This window comes from Vulpes lagopus, chromosome 2 (assembly GCF_018345385.1).
Source record: "Vulpes lagopus strain Blue_001 chromosome 2, ASM1834538v1, whole genome shotgun sequence".
NCBI lineage: Eukaryota > Metazoa > Chordata > Mammalia > Carnivora > Canidae > Vulpes > Vulpes lagopus.
This window is the reverse complement of record NC_054825.1, coordinates 64,868,123-64,891,795: the sequence shown is the minus strand read 5'-3', so window position 1 is coordinate 64,891,795 and position 23,673 is coordinate 64,868,123. Positions and strand designations below refer to the sequence as shown.

At 40.9% G+C, this 23,673-nt stretch overlaps 1 protein-coding gene across 3 annotated transcripts in view; it reads right to left on the bottom strand.

Annotated features, from left to right (window-relative positions):
• LOC121484563 (aromatase) overlaps positions 1-23,673 on the bottom strand; it is a 151,747-nt gene that overhangs the window by 11,508 nt on the left and 116,566 nt on the right. For 2 of the 3 annotated variants that reach the window (XM_041743972.1, XM_041743973.1), the window contains exons 2-5: positions 23,325-23,508; positions 17,545-17,695; positions 6,154-6,308; positions 2,194-2,370 (exon numbers count right to left, since the gene is read on the bottom strand). In XM_041743972.1, the coding sequence (XP_041599906.1) occupies positions 2,194-2,370; positions 6,154-6,308; positions 17,545-17,695; positions 23,325-23,469 (628 nt within the window). In that variant the 5' untranslated portion in view covers positions 23,470-23,508. Of the gene's footprint in view, positions 1-2,193; positions 2,371-6,153; positions 6,309-17,544; positions 17,696-22,589; positions 22,693-23,324; positions 23,509-23,673 lie in introns of those variants that run through there. The other variant, XM_041743974.1, reaches the window with a different exon arrangement.

Sequence of the window (23,673 nt, the reverse complement as noted above, 5' to 3'; positions counted from 1 at the left end):
CATAGTCAGCTATTAATGGATGTCCTTTAATTAAATTGCATGTTTGGGGAAAGAAAACCCCTTCTTTTTTTTCAAATTGTACAAAAAGGAAGGAAATAGACATTTATTTTCAACTGCCAAATACCAGTCACCATGTAAAGTGCTTTACAAAAGAGACCTCATTTAATCCTTATAATCTTGCTGGGGGAGTGGTAGTGTCATCACTTTTTCAGATGAAGAAACTGCAGTTCATAGAAACTGGGAAGCTTGCCTTACACCCTACAGCCAGTGTGGCAGGCAGGCCCTTAGGCTGGACCCTAGCCTTACCTGACCTAGAGCAATGTTCTTAACTCTTTGTTGCACTGGGTCCCTCAGGTAAATTGAGAGTTTAACAAGGATGGATTGTAGGGGATCCCTGGGTGGTGCAGCAGTTTGGCACCTGCCTTTGGCCCAGGGCGCGATCCTGGAGACCCGGGATTGAATCCCACATCGGGCTCCCGGTGCATGGAGCCTGCTTCTCTCTCTGCCTATGTCTCTGCCTCTCTCTCTCTCTCTCTCTCTCTCTCTCTCTCTCTCTCTCTCTGTGACTATTATAAAATAAAAAAATAAAAAAAAAAATTAACAAGGATGGGATATGGAGAAGGGGAAGAAACATAACTCTGCATGGGTTATGTAGGTTCTTAGCCTCATAGCCTGATCCTAAATTAACAAAGATTTACAATTCCCTTTACTTCATCTTTCCTAAGAACTGAGGTTAACAGGGAACCATGACACAGGGACTTATAAAATAATGGATTTGCCTAACCTTAGGAGAGCTGCATGTAGGACAGGCCAGCTGGGATTAGAGTTCCTGTCTGAAAAGGATCAGACAAGGAGTGTGACTAAAAATACTCAAGAGTGAATGAGGCTCCCATCCAAATGACAGTCAGATGAGGTTTCTATGACTCTTGTAGGGAGTAAGTAAAGAGTAGGGGAGAGGAAGAAAGCAGAGCTAGAGAAGAGAAAAGAAGTGCTTATAGCTTGTCTGTTCATCCAAAAGTGGCCAATTAGGCAGCAAGTGTGTCAGCTCAGCTGCTTTGGGCCAGTGTTAAAACAAGACCCTGTTCTCATGCCTGAAATGTTCCTCCCTCAGACCTGGATGTGGCTCACACTCTTACTGCATTTAAGCTTATGTCCAGGTGTCCTCCTTGCGCAGGCCTTTCCTGACAACCCTCTCTGTGATAGCCTTACCCACCCTCCCTGTGGCACTTCTCCTTCACTTTCTATCCCCTTGCCCTGCTTCATTTGTTCTTCAGGGCAGTTAGTATTGCTTAATGTATTATTAGATATTTGCTTGTTTGCTGTGTATATTGCCACTGGGATGCAACCTCCCTGAAGGCAAGGACTTGATCTGTCTTGTTCACTGTTCTATCCCTAGAACCCAGAACGATGCCTAGCAGAAAATAGGCAATTAGCAAATATTTTTTGAATGAACGAATGAGTCAGTGAACACGCTAGAATTCAGGGAAAATTACATTAAGCTGGACAACAGCAGAATGGAATTAACATAACTGATTAATGGTTTTTCTTTTTTGATGATGATAGAGTTGCATGTACGTGTTTTAATATTAGTTTCTGTAATAGTGAAGGGAGTGGCTTTTTGAGTGAGACATTCTTGCCAGAATTGTTATAATGCTAAATGACAAACTGTATGTAAAGCAACTTTTTTTATAGTAGATACTAAATGAATGGTAGCTATTTTCATTATTTCCAGCAGCAGCACCAGCACCATTATCATTGTATAGACAGTTTTCATGCTTAGTAACTTTGAGGGAGGTGTGCGTATGTATATTTATGTATATATGTGTGTTTGTATATCTGTGTGTGTGTGTGCATCCAAAAGAATGGTTGGAATTGGTTAAATATATCGTTTTGATTGGTGGTAGATTATGTTAATGGCCAAATGAACTGATTACATTTGTTAAGTTTTGACTGTGGGTAGAATCGTATTTCCCAGAGCAATGAGGAGATATACAAAAGAGGAGATGGACCCTATTTAGAGAAACTTATATCTTATAAATGAACAAGGCAGACACACTAGGGAAAAAAAAAACCCATAAGGATACTTAGAGATGTTCTAACAAGAGTGCTGTACAAAACAGTATATCTTTCCTTGGGTCTGTTACCCTTTCATCCCCTTGTTCAATAAAGGGCAGAATGTTAATTCTCAAGTACCGTCCAAGGGGATCCCCAGGAAGAGAATGTTAGAGGTGTCCAGCATGATGCGCCGCATGAGAGTCAACACGTCGACATAACCCAGTTCGTTGCTGACTTCCTCCAACCTGTCCAGATGCGTTATGATGGATCCAACACAAACTGTTACCATGCGCACGAGGCCGGGGCCAGACAAAGCTGAGGGGAACACATCAGAGAATGAGTCACTATGAACTCAGGGGCACACACAATCAGGTTATTTTGGCCTTTTATGTTTGGAGTTTACACGATTTTTTATTCAGTAATTTGGCAGAAATGTTCGTGTTCTTTTTTATACCTTTCTGCATTCTCCTAATTTTCTACAAATATACATTACCTTTATGGGTGAAAGTGTATGAGTGAATGAATAAATAAATATTTTAAACAAAATATTCAAAATTAAACTTTTCATATTATGGCAAATCATTTGTGAGACTGCAAGTGAAATGTTTAGTACTTGTGGTCATAAATCACAAATCAGTGGTTTTCCATATTTGTTGTATATATATTTCTCTAAAGGTTTGGATTTGGCAAGGGTGATATTTATTTCATGCTTCAGCAGGTGGCAGGGTATTGCTATAGAACTACTCAAATTGGACTTTAGCTATTTGATCTAAAGTGCTTCCTGTTTACTTGTGGTTTATGAGGTTCAAAATGCTAGTCTTAAAATTACCATAAGTGTTCTTCTCTTAATTTTAGTTTCCCTTTGAACAACTTCTAGATTTGTTTTACTCAACCACGGTCATGATAGCTAAGCAATTTTTTTTTTATTTATTTGAGAGAGGGAGGGAGGAAAAGAGAGAGAGAGAGAGACAGAAGAGAACATGACGGGGAGGAGCAGAGGGAGAGGGAAAAGCAGGCTCCCTGCTGAGCAGGGAACCCAGTAAAGAGCTTGATCCCAGGACCCTGAGATCATGATCTGACCTAAAGGCAGACGCTTAACTGACTGAGCTTCCTAGGTACCCCTTGGTTCTCATCACTGAACTGGGTACCCAAAATACAATGATAGTCAAGACATAATTCCTACCCTCAAGGAATTTTTTTTTTTTAAGATTTATTTATTTGTTCATTCATGACAGAGAGAGAGAGAGAGAGAGAGAGAGAGAGAGAGGCAGAGAGAGAAGCAGGCTCCGTGCAGGGAGCCTGACGTGGGACTTGATCCTGGGTCTCCAGGATCACACCCCAGGCTGAAGGCAGCGCTAAACCGCTGGGCCACCAGGGCTGCCCCCCTCAAGGAATTTATAATGGGGTGAGGGGCAAAGTGGCAGATCAGTACCTCACCAAATATCATCCTAGGTGATGTGTTATGCTAGAGGTGTGTGCAGAGTGCTACAAGGTACAGAAAAATGGGCCTGCTAAAGGATCCTGAAGGGTCTGGGAGGCTTTTTGAGAAGTGGATGCTTATGATAAGTTTTGAAAGAAGGTAAAAACTACCTACATTAAGAAAATTTGACAAGGATGCATTCCACAGAAGGAAAGAACAGGATACTCCAAGACAGAGAAGGGTAGATCAGCACTGTATGCCCAGGGCACTGTAAGTAAGCCCTTGTACTGGATGAGTTTAGAAAATTCTATTAATCTAAAATATTTTTAAATTCTATTAATTTTTGCATGGCAAGGTGGAGGATGTTGGTATGTGAGAATTAATTGCTCCTAAATACTAGTTCACATGTTCCTAATGTGCCTGGGCCAAACAGCAAAGTAAAATAAAACTTACAAATCTTGTCATTTGGAATGACATGGATCAGCCTAGAGGGTATTGTGTTAAGTGAAGTAAGTCAGACAGAAAAAGACAAATACCACATGATTTCACTTATATATAGAATCCAAAGAACAAAACAAATGAACAAACAAATGGAAAGAAATAGACTCAAATACAAAGAACAAACTGGTGGTTGCTAGAAGGGAGATGGTGGGGGATGGGTGAAATAGGTAAAGGAGATTAAGAGGTACAAACTTTCAGTTATAAAATAAATCATGGAGCTATAATGCACAGCATAGGAAATATAGGCAGTAATATTGTCAAGTCTTTGTATTCTGACAGATGGTGACTACACTTATCGTGGAGAGCATTTCATAACATGTATAATTGTTGAATCACTAACTTGTACACCTAAAACTAATATAATACTGTATGTCAATTATACTTCAACAAAAACAAAAAACATATTTCTATAGGATCTTACAGCGTTATTTCATTTGTTCTTCATGATAGCCCTAGAATTAATGTTCTGTTGTATTTATCACCTTTTGTGGAGAAGGAAACTGAAGCTCAGAGAGGTTGAGTGACTTGTCCAAGGTCATATAGCTAGTAAAGTGGCAGAACTAGGACTTGAACCCACAACCTATAATCCTGAGTCCTATAGTCTTTCCATTATCTCAGTCTGCAGTTTTCTAAGGTATGAGAGGATAGATCTGCCCCAACAGGAGTGGTAGACAGAATAATAGCCCCCTAAAGCTGTCTAGGTCCTAGTCTCTGGAAACTCTTAATATGTTACTTTACATGGAAAAAAAAAAAAGGACTTGGCACATATGATTCAAGTTAAGGAGCTTGAGATGGGGAGAGTATTATGAATTATCTGAGTAGGCCCAACCTAATTACATGAGTCCTCAAAAACAAAGAACCTTTTCCAGCTGTCATCAGAGTCAAAAAGTGATGTGATGGTAGATGGATGGTCTTGAGATATATGATATAGAAAGGACCCAACCCACTGTTGCTAGCTTTGAAGACAGGTAGGGGCCATAGGCCATGGGATGCAGGTGGCTTCTGAAGCTGGAAAATTCAAAGAAACAGATTCTCCTCTGGAGCCTCCAGAAAGCAATACAGCTCAGCCAATACCTTGATGTTAGCCTGTTGAGACCCATGCCAAACTTTTGACCTATAGAACTATAAATTAATAGATATATTGTTTTAAGTCACTAAGTTTGTGGCAATTTGTTACAGCAGCAATAGAAGACAAATAGAAGACTCTATTGGAGTCTACAATAGAGTTGTACTGAGTCTTGGTTATGGGCAACTCTGTAGAGGTAATCAATGCTCAGCAGAACAGGCATAGTTTTTCCCTGTCTCAGTAGCCACATGGGAGGCATCCAAGTTCATTCACTACAGGGCTGACTAGAGGGAAAAATATTAATGGTGAATGGTCAGACCTAAAATCCATCTATCCCCAGATTCTATCACTGACAGTGTTTCCAGGACATGATTATCTTACTTGATGTTGATGTCAAAGACTGGACATGTATATTCCCCAAATGCTTCATTTCTAGCAAAATACAGTAAAGGGGGAAATCACTGACAAGAAGTTTGGGATCAGGTCTGTGCTCATCTATTACTTGCTATGTTGTCTGAGCAAAAATCACAACCTCTCTCTCTAGGACTATATTTCCTCAACTATGAAATTCAGAGACTGGATGAGATGACATATACATTCCTTCCTAGTTCTAAAATTCTCTAACTTTATTCATAAATAGCTTTCTGTTAAAATATCTGGGATGTCAGTCAGTGATTCAGCAAACACATTGTGTGGCTATGTTTAAATCAAACATGTGACTGACAACATTAAATTCTTAATTGAAGTGATCCTAAGTACAGAGCTCCATCTCTTCTTCATGACCTTGGAATTGCTTTGTGCATCAATAGGAAGAATGGAGCTTGTGGTGGTTAAAAATGTAGGCACTGACATTGTCTTCTGGGCCACCATTTATTAATTTGGGGATGTTGGGTAAGTTAGCCTATTTATTTAAGCTTCAGTTTTCTTACGTGTAAAATGTAGATGACAAGAGTATTTACCACATGGGGTTGCTGTGGGATTAAAATATCAAGTACTTAGAATAGTGCCTACCATATCTTATTACTTCAAAATAAGTGAAGCAGCAAAACTTAAATTCCAGAAAAGGGGGCATTTTTATAGATAAAATATAATGTCACTGGCACCTGATTACCTTTTGTAAAGAAGGGTCGAATAGCTTTCCAGAGTGTTGGATTGTTGTTAAATATGATGCCGTTTTCATGCATGCCAATGCACTGCAATCCAAGTTTGCTGCCAAATCGGGAGCTGTAGTGACTGTGCTTCATTATGTGGAACATGCTTGAGGACCTGCAGAGACAGCAAGCCTTAGTGTTAATTTTTAAGGATTAGGAGAATTCATGGTGATGATTTTGACTACCAGGTGGCTCTCTTAGCAAATGCCTGTTGATCTGAATGTAAGGCATTCTAGGGGTGTCTGAGTGGCTCAGTCGGTTAAGCGTCCATCTCTTGGTTTTGGCTCAGGTCATGACATCGAGGTCCTGAGATTGAGCTCCATGTCCTTCTGGCTTTGTGCTCTGTGGGGAGTCTGCTGGAGATTCTTTCCCTCTCCTTCTGCCCCTCCCCCACTTGCACCTTCTCTCTAATAATCTAAAAAATATAAATACAAGGCATTCTAGTAGTCATATTGAATAAGCATTTGTTAGCATAAGAACATCCCTCTCCAGCTGAAATATTTCTACCTACTGAGTGCCTGCTTAAGCATCACCAAAGATAGAACACACACACACTATTCCTTATTTCCCCCTTAAAAAAAAAAAACAAAACTCCAGCTCACCAAAATACTACCCACTACTGGGGTCAGAGCTGCAAGGCCTTGAGAGACTGAGACCTCCACACCACCGGAGAGTCCAGAAAGCCTCCTGCCCCACTCCAGACACTGCCACTCCCTGCAGGAGTGAGTCTCAGAATCTAGAGTTCCTGGAAATGCTGAAGTCTTCTTCAGTTTGGAATTGGTGGTTCTGCCTTGAACCACCTATCCTCAGAATCTCTAATCAGGACTGGCCCCTCCAGTAGGTATCATTCTGGGCATGAAGGACTTCTTCTGGGCACTCCTGATTCTGGGCTTAGCTGGCTGGGCTGAGCCTGGAAGGCTGTCTGGGCTGGTGACAGCAGTTATCTTGGGATTATGCATTCCATCCTGACTCATCAAGGTCTCCAGGGTCACAGAGTTCTCTCAGGATATAGGACATGGTGAGCCCTTAGATAGCACTTGAGGTAGCAACATGGGGACCTTGCCAACAGGCTTCCTTGACCTTCTCAGCTCCTCCTCACTGTTTTGCCTCCATCCCCCACCATGCCCAGCTTTTAAGGCCATGGAGGAACTAGGAAGGAAGAAGTAGCTCCTTCTGTCTCGCCCCTCTGTACCCATTTCCTCCTCTAAAAGCTGCTTCCTGTACCCCACATCCCAGGAGGGGGGCAATTTAGGCATGATAAGGCACTGAGAGTTATGAAATGTTATAAAATTCTAGCTGAAGAAGGCACAGGAGCCTGCACATGTGAGGCCAGTATTTTCTTCTGTAGAGAGAGACTGACTTACTTTGTTGAGATGTTAATTAAGACTTCTTGGAAGTAAGCTTATGGCATTAGAAGGATAAATGGGTAATTCGAATAATTTAATTAAAAGGATAAAGGACAAAATAAAAATTACTCTCTTCAGGATAAATGATAGGTGGGTTTATTGGAGGGCAGGTGCAAGCAGCATGGGGAGTGAGGGGGAAGAGAGCTGAGATGAATGCTGTAGAGTGAAGATTTGGAGAGACTGGACTCCTAGCTCAGTGCTCAGGAAGGGAAGTCTGCCAGGAATTTATGGAGTTGAGAATTATGGAATAAATTGGTTTTTCCACCTGTCAAGAAATGATGTAGGTGACTGCATGGGACTTTGACTGGAAAATCGGTTCGTGCAGGGCTCATGGGGAAGCAGGCTAGCTGGAAATGGGCTGAGTGACGGCTGAGGCTGTGATTGGTGTGGGTCAGGAAACCAGAACTCCAAGATGGAATGGGCTAATAAACTATGTGGCTAAGCCTTCATAAGCTGAGCAAGATGGACATTCCATGCAGACAGACAGGACAAGTGTTTATTGGAGGATGGAGAAGATAACAAACAGGATCTATGGTGCCTCTATGTCTGTTATCTCCATAAATGCCAATATCATATTGTAGGTGTAGACCAGACACAGACACCACTTGGAAAAATCAAATAAGGTTATCTAGAGGATATGGAAGAAAGTCAGAAGAGTGAGGATAAGAGGCAGACAAAACACTGCAGAAGAGGGTGCATCCTCACCCACAGGGGCGCATGCTCATGGTTGAGTGAGTGAGGGAAGGAAGGTCACATGTCAGCCACTTCCTTCTAAGGCCCTGCCCTTCCATACAGAGGCTGGAGCATGCTGCCGAGGCTCTGGGCCCTCAAATATCCCTGTCCTGCTGAGTAGATGCTAGGAACACAGAATACCCAGAGGACCACAGAGTTTGTGCTCACTTACAAAGTCTTGTTTATCATCTTCAGCCTCCCTGTACTACCAGAGCATGTACATATTATCCAGTACGTATATTACCCAGACTCCTCAGAGGCACACGATGACAGGCTCTTCAGATCACAAGAGTGATGTCACAGTATGTGACATGTGTATGTGGACAACATGGACAAATGCAAACTCCCCTTAGTAAACTGTAAAGCGTAAGCAGATTTACTTTCCTCCATATATATTTTCAGTAACTTCAAAATATTTCCACTCAAGTATATTTAAATCGATTGCCATTTTTCTTGGAGATGGGGAGAAAAAGGGAGCAGAGTTTGGGAATTAAAACAAGGGGCAGAGTGGTTAGCAGAGACAGGAGTAGAGGTTTTTTGGCAGTGTGACCATGGGAGGCGTGAGGAAAGCTGAGGCAGGGTAGACTGTCAGGAGTCTGACTTTTGGCCATGTTAACAGTGCTAGAGCCAGGCCATGTATAAATGTTGCCCACCTGTGTATGCTCTGGTGGGGATTGTAGGTAGAGCTCAAGTAACATAACCTTTGATCTCGGGGCTTGAGAACTAAACTGCTCAGGTCTGCTAGATAAAATAGATCCCGCAAAGCATTTTTCACCTGAGGATTACAAATTACCCCCGTCTCTGAGACCAGAGTGGAGTTCAGAGGCAGAGATCATAAAGTTAGAAAGGGACTAAACATTTGAGCAGAGGAAGAGGAAGGACATATGCACATTATTGCAAGAAAGCAAAATATATTTATAAACTTCTCTCTGATACTGCAAAGGAGGGTATTTTCTGGTGTGGGAAGAATAGAGAGAGAGAGAGAGAGAGAGAAAAAACAACATGGTGCCTTAAATGTGCAAATTCAACATACATAAAATATCATCAATGTTATATTTTAGATGCTGTTATTTTTTAATTTTAGTGAACTTAGTATTTATACAAGTTTTTACATGTTCATTGCAACTTTGGTTCTTCCTCTCTACTTCTCCACTGAAATTTTGTTTCTCAGCTGCAAATTCTCCTACTATGGGGCTTTTGTACACATAACTCTCAGAGATGGGGAGTAGCCTTTGTAGTATAGGCACCCAGTTCTTTCGCTGGGCTGGAGTGGCCATCCTACCACTTGCTCTTCCCTCTTAAAGTTGATACTTGGTTCCTAAAAGGATGACTTTGCCTTAATGAGGTTGTTCAGTTAATGCCTGTGAAAACACATTCCCAAAGAAGACATTGGGCCAAAGGAGCTGTGCTCTGGCTGAGTAGATTAGGCTAAAGGCTAAGTATTAGCTAAACCCTCACATTTATGATGGTTCCATAGTTCTATTTAAATTTTAAGAGGAAGACCCTGAAATAATAGCAATGTCAAGAAATGAAAATAGAATTATTATATGAATAAATTGTATACTAGATAATTTCTTTCAGGAAAAAAATCTTATTTTCAAATCAATATACTCTCTGTTAGGTCAAATATTCTCTTGATTTGATTCCAGATAACATTCATCAAATGATCCCTGAGTTTCGGACAAGTTTTTCTCTTCCTAGCAACAAAAATAAAAACAAAAATCCAGATGCTGCTGTTTGTATTCCAAGGAATTAATTTGACTGACAAACAGCTAAAATTTTGTCCTGTACAGAAAAATTGTTCTATAAGAGGACTTAAAAGCTTATTAATATATTTCAGGACTTTAGCCTTCTCTTACCTTCCCCAACTTATTCTATAATTACAGCAGAAAATAAGTAATTTGTACATTCTTCATTCACAAATTCGTATCTAAAAATTTTAAGTGCTCAGAGGTAAAGCAGTACACTATTTTTTCTGCTTTGACACCTGGAGCTTCTATATACTGCATTAAATTAATCACATCAACCTGTCCATTTACTTTGAAGAATTACTATGTATTTTTTTGTATTTTTTTATTGGAGTTTGATTTGCCAACATATGGCATAACACCCAGTGCTCATCCCGTCAAGTCCCCCGCCCCTGCCCGTCACCCATTCACCCCCAACCCCCCGCCCACCTCCCTTTCCACTACCCCTTGTTCATTTCCCAGAGTTAAGAGTCTCTCATGTTCTGTCTCCCTCTCTGATATTTCCCACTCATTTTCTCTCCTTTCCTCTTTATTCCCTTTCACTATTTTTTATATTCCCCAAATGAATGAGACCATATAATGTTTGTCCTTCTCCGATTGACTTACTTCACTCAGCATCATACCCTCCAGTTCTATCCAAGTCGAAGCAAATGGTTACACGATACGCAAAGATAAAATACTAATCAATTAAAAAAAAATACTAATCAATTTTAAAAAGAGAACGAGACCCCAACCCTAAACCTGACTAAATGTGTATTAGTAAATGTGTTCTTTAGGGGGCGCCAACATCTCATTGATTTGGAGTCAGAGGCTCAGCCTTGGCAAGGGACAAAGCTGACAAGACAGATGTGATACACCTGGCAGGAGAAGACTGACCGGCTGCAGGTGAGCGATTTCAAAAAAATCTTTTATCAAAATAGGCTGGCTCTGTCTAGCCAGAGTACATCAAGAAAGTGAAGAAAAGAAAATTGGTAAAGAACTAGGGACTCCAGCCCAGAGCTCTCAGGAAAATAGTAGAGACCTTGCTCCAGCCTTGTGGGCCTGCCCCATAACTCCAGTTAAGGGAGATGTTACACTGATTGGGAAGAGAGACCAAGGGAGTCCCTAAGCTCAGAAGGGATAGTGGGTAGTGTAAGTTGTATGGTAACTGGGGCCTGCCTGCCTTCTTTCCTTCCTTCCTTCCTTCCTTCTATAGTTGACACAGTGTTACATTAGTTTCAGGTGTACAACATGGTCGTTCAACAAGTTGATACATTATGCCTTGCTCATCATGCAATGCTATTACAATACCTTTGACTGTATTCCCTATACAGTACCTTTCATCCTTGTGACTTATTCATTCCATACTGGAAGCCTGTATCCCCATTCCCCTTCATTATTCTTCTTTAAACATGACTGAAGTCAAAAGATATTGCCAAAGTTGGCAAACCTATTATCTATTCAAAATGAAAAGTAGCCGGAGTAAGTTCTTGGGTAGTGAGAAGGAAGCCACCTTCAGTTCTTAATTTAAAGGACTCACACAGGGGCACCTGGCTGGCTCAGTTGGTAGAACTTGTTATGACTCTTGACCTCGGGGTTGCAAGTTCAACCCATGTTGGGCATAGAGATTCCTAAAAAATAAAATCTTCAAAAAAATAAAATCTTCAAAATCAAAAGGACTCATATCTGTGGCCAAGTTCAAGAATGATGAGTACTAGGAATATGGAGGAGAAATTAATGGAATAATTGGTGGTAAACATTTAAAAGCACTTGCCTGTGTAGACCTGTCTTGTGCCTGAGTCTTTCGATCCCATTGCCTTTCCCCTGTCCTTTGCCCCTCTACTATCTGCACTTACCCAGCTGAAATACTGGAGTCACTGTAAGAGAAAAACAATCTTTATAACAGAGAGATCTGGCGGTAACTACCCTACCCAATGATCACATTTAACATCCCTAATAGTGGGACAACCATTCCTCGTCTCCTGATGTGATGCAACATGAAGTGCCTACTACTACAATTATAAAAGTGTTAACCTGAATGCAACTGAGCCTTAAGACATAATATTCAGTTTATATGAAATACAGGGAATCAAGGACTATGTTAAGTGACACCATAGTATAATGAAATTTGGAAATGTAGAACATCACATAAAACAATTGACCTAGTCTCTTCAAAAGGTCAGTGTCAGAGGAGGGAGGATTCCTCTCACAGTTTTCCTGTTCATTTGAGCATTTTCTTAATAGAAAGTTGAGGGGGGGGGGCGGGAAATACCCATTTTATCATCAATCATTAAAATTACTCTCTTCCATGCATTCTCAACTCCCTTGACCCTCTCCTTACTTTGTCATAGTTGCCTCAGAAAGCTCACCCCTGGCTAAATCCAACTCTTAGCTGACTCTGTGCTTGCCCCTGGCAGCTGAATGTGGCTGGGTAAAAAAACATACATGCACATGTTCATGTACATGCGCGCGCACACACACGGACAGGTCCCAGTTAAATTCAAGTGAGCCCTTAGTGCAGCTGGCACATCTATTACATTTCCCTAAGTCCATTCACAGTCCCTGTTCTAGATGACTATTTTGTTCTGCCTCCTCTATCCTCAAGTATTTTACTTCCTCAGTCTTAGTTGAAGACTTTATTTCCTATTTTACTGAGGAAAAAGAAACAACTAGAAACTCTGCAAGCTCCAACTTTTAGGATCCATGCTTATATATTCAAACTTCCAAACTTACTGTGGATAAACTTCCATGTCTCTAGTGAAGACCAACTCCACTTGTGACGTGGATGCCTTTTACATCTCACCTAACACATTCCTTTCTCTTCCATCAGCAATTTTTTTCTGTAATCCAACATTGCCATCGCAATACACGTTGTAATTTCTCCTATCTTAACAAAACGTCATTGGACCATACATCCCTTTCTATTTCTTTGTTCCACTTCTTATGACAAACTCCTTGGAACAGTTGTCTACACATGCTGCTTCTAATTCTTTCCTTTCATTCTATACTGTAGTCAAACTTTTGCCCTCACCACTCTATTGAAACTATCCTTTTCAAGGTCACCCATGACCTATTGTTAAATGCAACACTCAAATTTTCCATTCACCAGGCACTATCTGGCAATTCCCTTCTCCTTGATATGCACTCATCACCTGACTTTCAGACTACCACACTTCTGGTTTTCCCTTCTATGGTTATCCTTCTCAGCCTACTTTTCTAGTTTCTGACTATGGCTGGGAAGGGTGCCTAAAGAATCAGACCTTCTTTCACAACATTCCACTCAGCTGTCCACTAGGCATGTCAAGTCAAAATATTCCAAATGGAATCCCTATTTCTTCCCATCCCAAATTTGCTCTGCCTATCTGAGGTAATGATACCCTCATTTTTCTAGGTATTCAAGGGAAAAACTATGCTATTGCCTTGATTCTTACACCCAACATCCAGTCTCTTAGCACTTTATTGGCTTTGCATTCAAGATATGTCTAGAATTTCACTTTTTAATAATTTTTTTATTGGTGTTCAATTTGTCAACATACAGAATAACACCCAGTGCTCTTATTACCTCTACTGCTCTCACGTCTACCAGCCACCATCATCTCCTGCCTAACTGCTCTCTGTGCATTCATCCTTGTTCCCTTTAGCACCTATTCTTAAAGAATGTGGGTAGAATGGGGGTAGAATGTGGGTAGAGAAGCCAGGAATGTGCTGAAACATGAATGAATCAGATATGTCACTCTTCTGCTCAAACACCTCAAAGGCTTCCCATCCCATGCAGGGTATAATTCAGAGTTGTTACAATGGCCAACAAGGCCCACCATGACTGGGTAGCCTAATACCTTTCTAATGTCATCTCCACTAATTCTTTCCCTAGCCACACTGGTATCCTTGGTGTTCCTTGAACATTTCAGACAGCCTTCCACTTCAGTGCCTTTGCACTTGCTCTTCCTTCCGTCCAGAATGCTTTTCCTCTGCTTCTCTGCATGACTCACTCCCTCACTTCCATTAGGTCTTTATCCAAATGCTAACTTCTCAATGAGGCCTTTCTTGACCATAATTGCACTTCCATCCCTGCAACTGGCTCTCCCTACTTTAGTTTCCTATATAGCATGTATTTACCTGATGATAGTGTGAGCAACCATCTTGGTTTGCTTGGGACTGTCCCAGTTTTAGCGTTAAAAGTCCTACATCCTGAGAAACGCCCCCTAGTCCCAGGCATACCAAGACAATTGGTCACCCTACTCATATACTATGTTTTACTCATCTATTGTTGGTATACTAACAATATAACAAAGTATTTCTCCATGAGAATAGGGATATTCGGCAGATTTGTTCATGATACCCAGTGTACATAGTTTAGTCCTCAACAAATGCTTATTTAATGAATGAGTGGGAACCAATAAAGATTATATGTTAGGATCACCCAGTGCTTAGTATATAGTAAATTGCCAATAAATATATGTTGAAGAATACATGAATGCATTCCCTATAAATGTAGGCATGATATACAAATGTAATTTTTAAAAAGATTTTTATTTATTTATTCATGAGAGAGGCAGAGACATAGGCAGAGAGAAGCAGGTTCCATGCAGGGAGCCCGATGCAGGACTCGATCCCGGGAGCCCGATGCAGGACTCGATCCCGGGACCCCGGGATCACGCCCTGAGCCAAAGGCAAGACAAGGCGCTCAACCGCTGAGCTACACAGGTGTCCCCAAATGCAATTTTAATTAGTATGTTAATTAAAAGAGGTTTGCAAATATAACCCTAATTAGCATGTTAATTTGCTAACTCCCCTTTATGGATGCTGCTCATATTTTATTGTATTCATTACAAAAACTAATATATCCACACAGCATACAGTGTCATGCACAGCATCTATTAGACCCTCATTAATTTAGAGTTTACCTGCCTGGGGAACTGTGCATACTTTATCTACCCATGACGAGGTAAAATTTCCCCCCACACTCCTAATTGCTCAGGCAACATCCTGGCAGCATTCTGGGCCTGACTCCCCCCAGGAAGTTCTGTAGCCCCTCTTCGGGACTATGCTGATAGGAATAGTTGGGCCATAATTTCTGCTCAGTTGTAATGACTGCAGATCTCAAATTTTTCAAAAGGGGGAAAAAAAACCCTAGCAAACTATTCTACTAAAAATAAAAAGCTTTCTGAGGTCCAATGGGGTATTTTCAAGAGGCACGGGTAGTTCTGGAAGGGACCTGAAGAGTAGGCAAGGGAAGGAGATGGGGACAAACATGTCCTATTCCCTCAGGGAGCTCAGCCCTTAACAACAAAATTGAGCGGCTGGGAGGCAATTAAGGAGAACACAAAGACTCCAGTGAAAAGCCTGTGAGGACAGGAGGAGGAGAGAACTGGGAGAGCTGGGGGAAGGGAGAGATGGTTTGTGTGCACATCTCCAGCGTGAATCAGCACCTGAGTTGGTCAGGCCTGAGTCTCTAAGGCCACTTTTCTTTCTTTCTTTCTTTCTTTCTTTCTTTCTTTCTTTCTTTCTTTCTTTCTTTCTTTCTTCTTTCTTTCTTTCTTTCTTTCTTTCTTTCTTTCTTCTTTCTTTCTTTCTTTCTTTCTTTCTTTCTTTTTTTTTTCGATGTTAGATTTTTATAAATTTTTATTGGTGTTCAATTTGCCAACGTATAGAATAACACCCAGTGCTCATCCTGTCAAGTGTCTAAGGCCACTTTCTTAATGAAGGCAGCAGAGTGGTCAGAGGCCATCCTGCACTGTAACAAAAATCCTACTTCAGGAGTGCCTTTGGGCTTCAGGATTGTCTTTGGTGATCCAAGTATGTATCATCTAAAAGCGATTTCTGTTCTGGTCCTCTGGTCTTTTGTTACCTTCTTCACTCTAGTTCTCATCTTACACTACCACCATCTGAGCTAGACTGAAGAGTAAGATGACAAGACAAAGCACTTCAACCCTGCTTAGCTGCTCCCCCAACCCCAAGGAAAGGCCCCTTGTGCTAGAAGCCACTTACCTGCTCTCTTGTCTCAGGCTCTGCAGTACACTGGCATTACGCGGGGAGCTCTACACACACCTGATGCATGGGTTCCACCGCTAGAGATTCTGAAAGCTGGGCCTGTGGCTGGGACCGCAAACCCCCAAACATTGGGGTTTTTAAAAGCTCACTGGGTGATTTCAATGTGCAGCCAGGGTGAGAACCCATGGCTTAAGATCCTGAGCTGTAGACAGATATTGTTTTGGATAAATATCCTGTGGATCATGTCACCTGTCTGCTGAGGCAGCCTGGAAGGCAACTCGCTGGGCTGCTGGATGAAAGAACAGGGGCAAATGTCCCAAGCCCCCAAGCCCTCGTGTCATCGGTCCCAGGACATTTTGAGACTGTAGCCAGTTGCCAAAGTAAGTAAAGTATCGATTTTTAAAATGAGAACTTACCAAAATCACCTAAATTTTGACTGACCAGAGTAATCAAAGTAAAATCCAGGGGTAATTATTGTCCTCTACTCCATTCTGTCAGTTGTTTGGGTCAAAGAATTGGGCTTTGAGATAACTATGATATTTTATGAAATGATGTATGTAATCTTGGCTTAAAAGAAATCAATGTAGTTTCCAGAAATGCTTCAGTTACTTCTGGGCAATAGTCTACGAATCTGGGCAAAAAATTCTAACAAATAAGTAAAACCCTAGTTGGTTTCAGTTTGTGGGTAAAGCCCCGTCAGGGAATATAAAAACTCATGAATGAGACAGTGTTGGCATATAACCTTGTAAGATACTCGGTAAAGATAACTGAAAGTCTAGGGAAATGTGTTCTCTGAAATTCTCCATTTTCTATGCTCAATAAATAAGAAAACTAGTATTTCACAAAACTAGTTCTCTACAGTTGATGCCTATTTGGTTAACCCTGGATGAATTCAATCTTCTAAACTTATCCAAAAAAGATAAATCACTTTTTTTAAATAGGCAATATTCCTAATTTATTTAAGATAACTCAGCTGAGACGTAGGCCCACAGTCATAAATAGACTAGGAGCATATGACTGGCATTTTTTCCTCCCATTTACCCCTCTAGTGGTGCTCAGGAGCCTGCCATTTGAAGCACATTATCAAACTGGTACAGTTTCCTTTCTCTCAGGTGTTTTGTTTTGTTTGAACTGCTTACGTACAGAGATAAGATCAGATCTTAGGAGAGTAGAAAAGATAATACCTCTCTCTAAAGTATATTTTGTCAAACCCAAATCCTTTGGATTCTAAGTTTCCACACTCACTGCTCAGAGAAATTTCAAATAGCTTTCCAGAGTTCCTTATCCATGTACCTCTGGGTTTAGGCAAAGCCCAATTATTGCACTTGTCTTATAGGGTTAGATTTCTACCTGGGAATTGTTCATCTTCATTTAAGTAGCAAAAACACAGCTTTAGCAACAAAAGCATCAAGAAACCAGAATAAGTTTGTTACTTAATAGGAAAAAACACAGCCTTGGTTTTAAAAAATATGTCTCTGATTATTAACAGACTCACTTGCTAATAATGAGTGTTTCCTCTCCACATATCCAGACTCTCATGAATTCTCCGTACATCTTGTTGTAGTAGTTGCAAGCACTGCCAATCCCCATCCATAGGAACCTGCAGTGGGAAATTAGGGGCCCAATTCCCATACAATAGCCAGGACCTAGGAGAGTTATCAGATCACAGTCAGCATTTTAGCAAACACCAAAGAAGAACAAGTGCTTTATGTTATTGCTGTTTGTGTTTTTATATATCTAAAAGTTCTTTTACATCTTCTGATGTGTATTTGTGAATCACTAGAAAACAAACAAGCTTTACCTGAAAAAACAGTAGTTCAGTGTCCATACCACACTAGTTCCATTTGGTCTTGATCATTTCAGTCTGTTTGAACCAGGGTATGTGTCTACTATTTTCTTGCCATATTAAACAGTGTCAGTGAGTTTTAAACACAAGTTGATCAGTCCCTCTAGTTACAAGCATGGAAACCAGGACATGTGACAAGCTGATCCGTTCGGCTGCCTAGTTATGTCTGAAAACTTTTGGTTTGAATGCCTCAGCTGATGGAATTGGTGGGTTAAAATTAGGTTGTAGTTTTGGTGTAATCTTTTTAACTGAGGGACATGTTCTGCAAAGATAATGTCCAAATAAAGAATATCCATTTCTTTTTTTTCCTTCAAAAAGAACTCGGTTTAAGAAAAGAATCCTAAGCTAAATCTCATTAGTCAAAAAAATACAGCTAAGCATTGAGGAATTAGGCAATGAGTCCGATCAGTGTCTAAACTAGAATTTGGGTCCAGTGATGTGGTTTTACTCAAGAGCAGTTACCACTCATGTGCTTGCTTACGAAAAAAAAAAAAAAAAAGAGGAATTTGCAATTACTTAGGCCAGAGAACAAACTTAGTAGCTTGATTTTACTGATGGTGGTAAAAAGTTAGACAAAAACTTCTTGGAATGGTTTTAGGAGTTTTCCTGTGAAGTAGTAGCTTTTCTAAATTAAATCTTTCTCCTCTAATTCCATTCCAGCAGTAAAATAGGAAGCCAACATGCACAACTGTGAGACAGTATTCTCACTCCAGCATTTGTGTAAATAAATCTAGATAATCTAAGATTTTTCTTAAATCATCTAAATTGGATGTTAAGTCCCAAATTCAGCAAATAAGATTTAGTCTTTAACTTTGCAATAGCTGGATTGATGGGAATAAGACTGTTTGTTTTGTTTTGTTTTGTTTTGTTTTTTTCCCCTTAAAGTGTAGGTCTTTGGTAAGATCTGTAGAACCAAAACATTTTGAGAGGGTTCTTCCTTAATCTTCTGATTGTTGCAGTAACACTGTATGGTAAATAGATGACTGACTTTATGTTAAATAATTTCATTAAGTTCTTCAAAAGATTAAAACAAGCAAATTTGAATACGTTTTTCCTTAAAAGGTCCTCAGATATACAGATCTCTAACATATGCATAGTAACAAACTACTTTGCTGAGTCTTTACAGCATAAAATGTTGTGGATGCTTAATAAAGGTTTCCTGGTGAATTTTTTAAATTAACTAGATATGTGTGCATAATATAAAGGATGAAGTCTTAAATATCATCCTCATTTAGAGTATTTTGGGTTGTATTTACATTTTGATAAAATGGAAAAATATTGTTTCATGTATGTTTAGTCCATAGGAGATCAGACACCCAGCTATTTGGGAATAGACTCATTCAACAAATGTTTACTTCCTTAATATCCTAGGCCCATGAGGATCAAAGACACACAAATGAAAGGCTACACTCTTTGTTTTTTTATCTAACAGTTTGGTGCCATGTAGAGTCTTAATTTTATGGAATCACCATTCAGTTTTGAAACATGACAGTGCATAACTCTATCCACTGAGAAAGGGAGATGATGATGTACTTTTCTCAGGTTGAAAACCTGAATGTTCTTACCAGAAGGGAATTCAAGTCTAGGGTTTCCAGTGATGAATCGTGTGACAGCTTACTTCATTCCGCAAACACTTACTGAGACCCTACTAGGTATAGACACTAGCTACACATCAGAGACTGGAGATGGTATGATAAGCATAACTAGGTTCCCATCAGAGTCCTGTCAGGAGAGGAGAGTATGTGCAGAGAAAGCACAGTATCGAATAATTACAACACAATGTGATCCTTTGATTTACATATGTATCTTATACCGTACAGATGAGAAACTGAGAAAAGAATACTCTAGGAGGGGAGAAATTTTGGTAGGATATTAGGGAAATATTCTGGTTGCATCCACATTAGGCTGCTCCCTGCTTCTCAGATTTGGGAATGATGACCTGGGCATGTACTAATTGCGGGAGCCTCTTTCACACCCTAAGAGGAGCAATAAATACTACACTGCATTTTTGTGCAGAAGCAGCCTCTGGGAAGCAAACATCTGGGATCTCTCACCCACTGCCCTAATCAAGAAGCTGCTGCATTCCTTGCTAGGTGTACACCCTAGAGAAACCTGTGCACATAAAGGGTCTTAGCAGCACTGTTCACAATAGTCCCAAACTGGAGACGACCAAATGTCCACCAACAGCATCAGTAATTAAACCATGAGATGTTTGAGCTACTGCATACCATATGAACTACAGAGGCATGTCATAACATGGATGAATCTTACAGACATAATATTGAGCAAGAGAAGCCCTATAGAAGAAGTAATGAAGGACTCTGATAGCTAAAACATTCAAAACCAGGCAAAATTAATCTGTATTGTTTGGGGATATGAAATTAGATGGCAAAGCTATAAAAAGCAAGGGAGTGATTATCACAAAATAGAAGAATGTTTACCTCTGGAGGTGAGAGAGGGGTATGACTAAAAAGGCACAAGGGAAGTTTCCGGATGCTGTTTAACATCCTGTTTCTTACCCTGGACTGTGATGACATTTAATTGTGTACTTTTCTGTGAAGTTTTTTTTCAGTAGGAGAAGGGGAAATGTGTTGCCATGTCCTTTTCCCAGTGATCCCCTCTGGGGACATGGTGCCCAGGGCAGAGAGAGGCTCTGGGGGAGTGAACCCATGTGCAAGGTTGGGGATGGTTATGTGTCCTTGAGGAAAGGAGAGCTGCCAGGGGCTAAGTAGTTGGTAACTGTGGGTCCTGGATAGACATCAGTGAACATAGGGCAAATTCCCACAACTGACACTTACAAAACTCCAAGGTAGGAATGACTCTGTCCTCCCCTAGACTCCTATATCTCTCCCTGGCACTAAGTCATCTGCCTATGGGTGTCACCTGCGCATACTCCTCAGCCCTGGATATAGCAGGGCCCTTCAGGGAATATAGGACAAGAAACTTAGCTCTGAGTCCCAGTTTCATCACTTACTAGCTGTGCACCATCTCCCCTCTTTCATCTCAGTTTCTTCATCTGCAAAATAGGCATAAACAACACCTACCTCACCAGAGTCCTGGAAGGATCACAAGAGAAAAATGAACGTGAAACTGCTTTATAAATTGTAACTAACTTAAGAGCTTTTAAATCATTATACTTTCTTAATTTCCTTTGGCTTTTTCCCCTGACCCTGAGTTTCTTCCAAACCTTAAAACCAAGAACCCGGACAACCAGTGATTTGAGGAAACCAACAAAAGGAGTACAGAAGTATTGGTCAGGAAGAACCAACCCAACAAACCCAGGTTCCTCACCTTTTCTTCCCCACAGGCACCATGGGACCTTAGTCTGTGCCACGAGAGGATTCTGACCAGAGCTCACATTTTCAACGGGAAAGCATGGAAGAAGCTCCCTGGCTAGCAAAATGACCACCACTCTGGGATTTAGGAATTCCTGGCTGGCCCCTTGCCTCCATTCCCAATTCCTTTCAGGCTGAGGTGCTGACAAGCCATTTCCTTTCTCTGGGCTTTCACCCCTCACTTGTAAAATGAAAAGTTTGAACTGCATGGTTTCCTATATTTGTTATGGTTTGCTTCGATAAGGCAGTTCACCTCTCTGGGGCTCAATTTCCCCTTCTGTCAAATGAAGGGTTAAGGCTCATATCTATGGCTCTCAGGCCTGACTGCTCATGAAAAATCACCTGGGAAGATTGATTGATTAATTGATTGATTGATTGATTGATTGATTTTTAGTGGGGGTAGGGCAGGAGGGAGAGGGAGAGAGAGAATCCTCAGCAGGCTCTATGCCCAGCACAGAGCCCAGTGCAGACTTGATCTCACAACTCCAAGATCATGAATTGAGCCAAAATCAAGCATCAGATGTTCAACTGACTGAGCCACCCAGGCACCCCAGATTTTTTTAAAAATATAAACATGCAGACCCCGCTCCAGACATGACTGATAACCATAGTACTATTAGTGTGTGACAGCACAATGTCCCCAGCCCAGGCGTGGTGGACAGAGTGATCTGTCCTGATCACAGAGTGATCTGACCTGGGCTCCTGATCCAGAGCTTCAGGGATGCCGGTTCTCATGCTTGCCCCCTATAGGCTGACCTCCTTCTTCAAAGGTCTGAAGGACTTATTCTAACACTTGCAACATAAACATCTGAGGAGACTTGTTAAAAAAAAATACTCTCCACCTCACCCTCCATTCATGGATCCTGACCTGGGAGCCTACTGTGGGAGAAGAAATCTGGTGAGGAAGGGGCAGTAGTGGGAAAGGAGTTAAAGGCCATGAAAGAGTCTTCCCTCAGACCCCTCAGGGAGGAGATAACAACATTAACCAAATGCTCTATTTAATTGGACATTAAAGCAACCCAAAATACCAGGCCGAATCAGATAGATAGGCAGACAGTTCTCTGGAAAATTTGGAAGAATCCAGACACAGGGGACTTTGCACCAGCTTCACACTCCTACCCTAAATCACTCTATGATGAGACCCACTGCACTTAGAAGTGTATGACTATGCTCTTGAAGCAAAGCCTTATTGGATTTCTCATGGGACTGGGGATATATACTACCATGAAGAATTTTCACTGAAAACTAAAGAAATAGTTGAATATTTCTGATAATTCTGAATTAATCTGTGTGGAGGGGTGGGGGTTTCCATTGGAATTATCTAGATAATTATACTCTCTTTTTGGTTAATCCACAGACCTTGTTGAAGATTCTATCAGGGTATGATGTTCCAAGGGAACCACAGTGGTCTCCATTTTTCTTCCAATTCCCAGGTCCCAGCCAGCCCTTATAGTGGCACCACCATCACACCTACCCCCAAGAATAAGAGAAAATGAAGAGTGGGATAATGAGAGGAAATAAGGTCAAGAAAGGGAGAGGGCAGAGCACATGGATGAGGCAAAGCAGAAGGGAGAAGGAGAGGAGTATAGAATGCATTTCAGGGGTGCCTGGCTGGCTCAGTTGATGGAATGTGTCATTCTTGATCTTGGGGTTCTGAGCTCAACCTCCACAATGGATGTAGAGATTACTTAAAAATAAAACTATTTTTTTAAAAAGAAGGCATCCCAGAGACATTTTTACCCTCAGAGCAACATTGGAATGAATTTGAATTAAAAAAAAAAAAAAGCCTGGTTTACCTTGCTTCACCCCATCTCAAACTTGCTTTAAAGGATACTTGTGCCAAGTCTACTTTACCAAAGCAAAGCACAGACTGGAAGGAATTATCTAAGATCTTTTTTGAAATACTTTCATTTGAAATGTGCAGATAATTGTTATAAAATTTTTCACCTGAGTTTTTATTTGCTCACATTGCCATGGGCTTCGGTCATCTCCTCATGTTTGCTCCTTGTCCTTTTGCAAAATGGTCTTTACACTCATGGACCAAAAACCCAGGTAAACAATCTCCTTAATTACATAGCTAAATGACTGACTTACCTGGTATTGAGGATGTGTCTTCATAATTCCAAACCAAAAGAAGAAAACCTGTGAGCAGCAGGATTGGCATGGTGGCCACAGGCATGACTTCGGGCATCATGCTGGTGATGTTGTAATGCATTGGGTTCAGCATTTCCAACACCATTGTTTTGTTCTTTGGTCTTAGGAGAAACAACTTAAAGTCCTGTAGAAATCAGAGGAGCAAAGAAATTAGAGAATCCCTCTAAGGGAACAATTAGGACTCCCGTTGCTTTAGAGGATGCTGTAGTACAGAAATTAGCATGTGTTTTATGTGATTGGACACCTAGACAAGACAAAGTTGTGGTCACAAGTCAAAACAAGCAAGCTA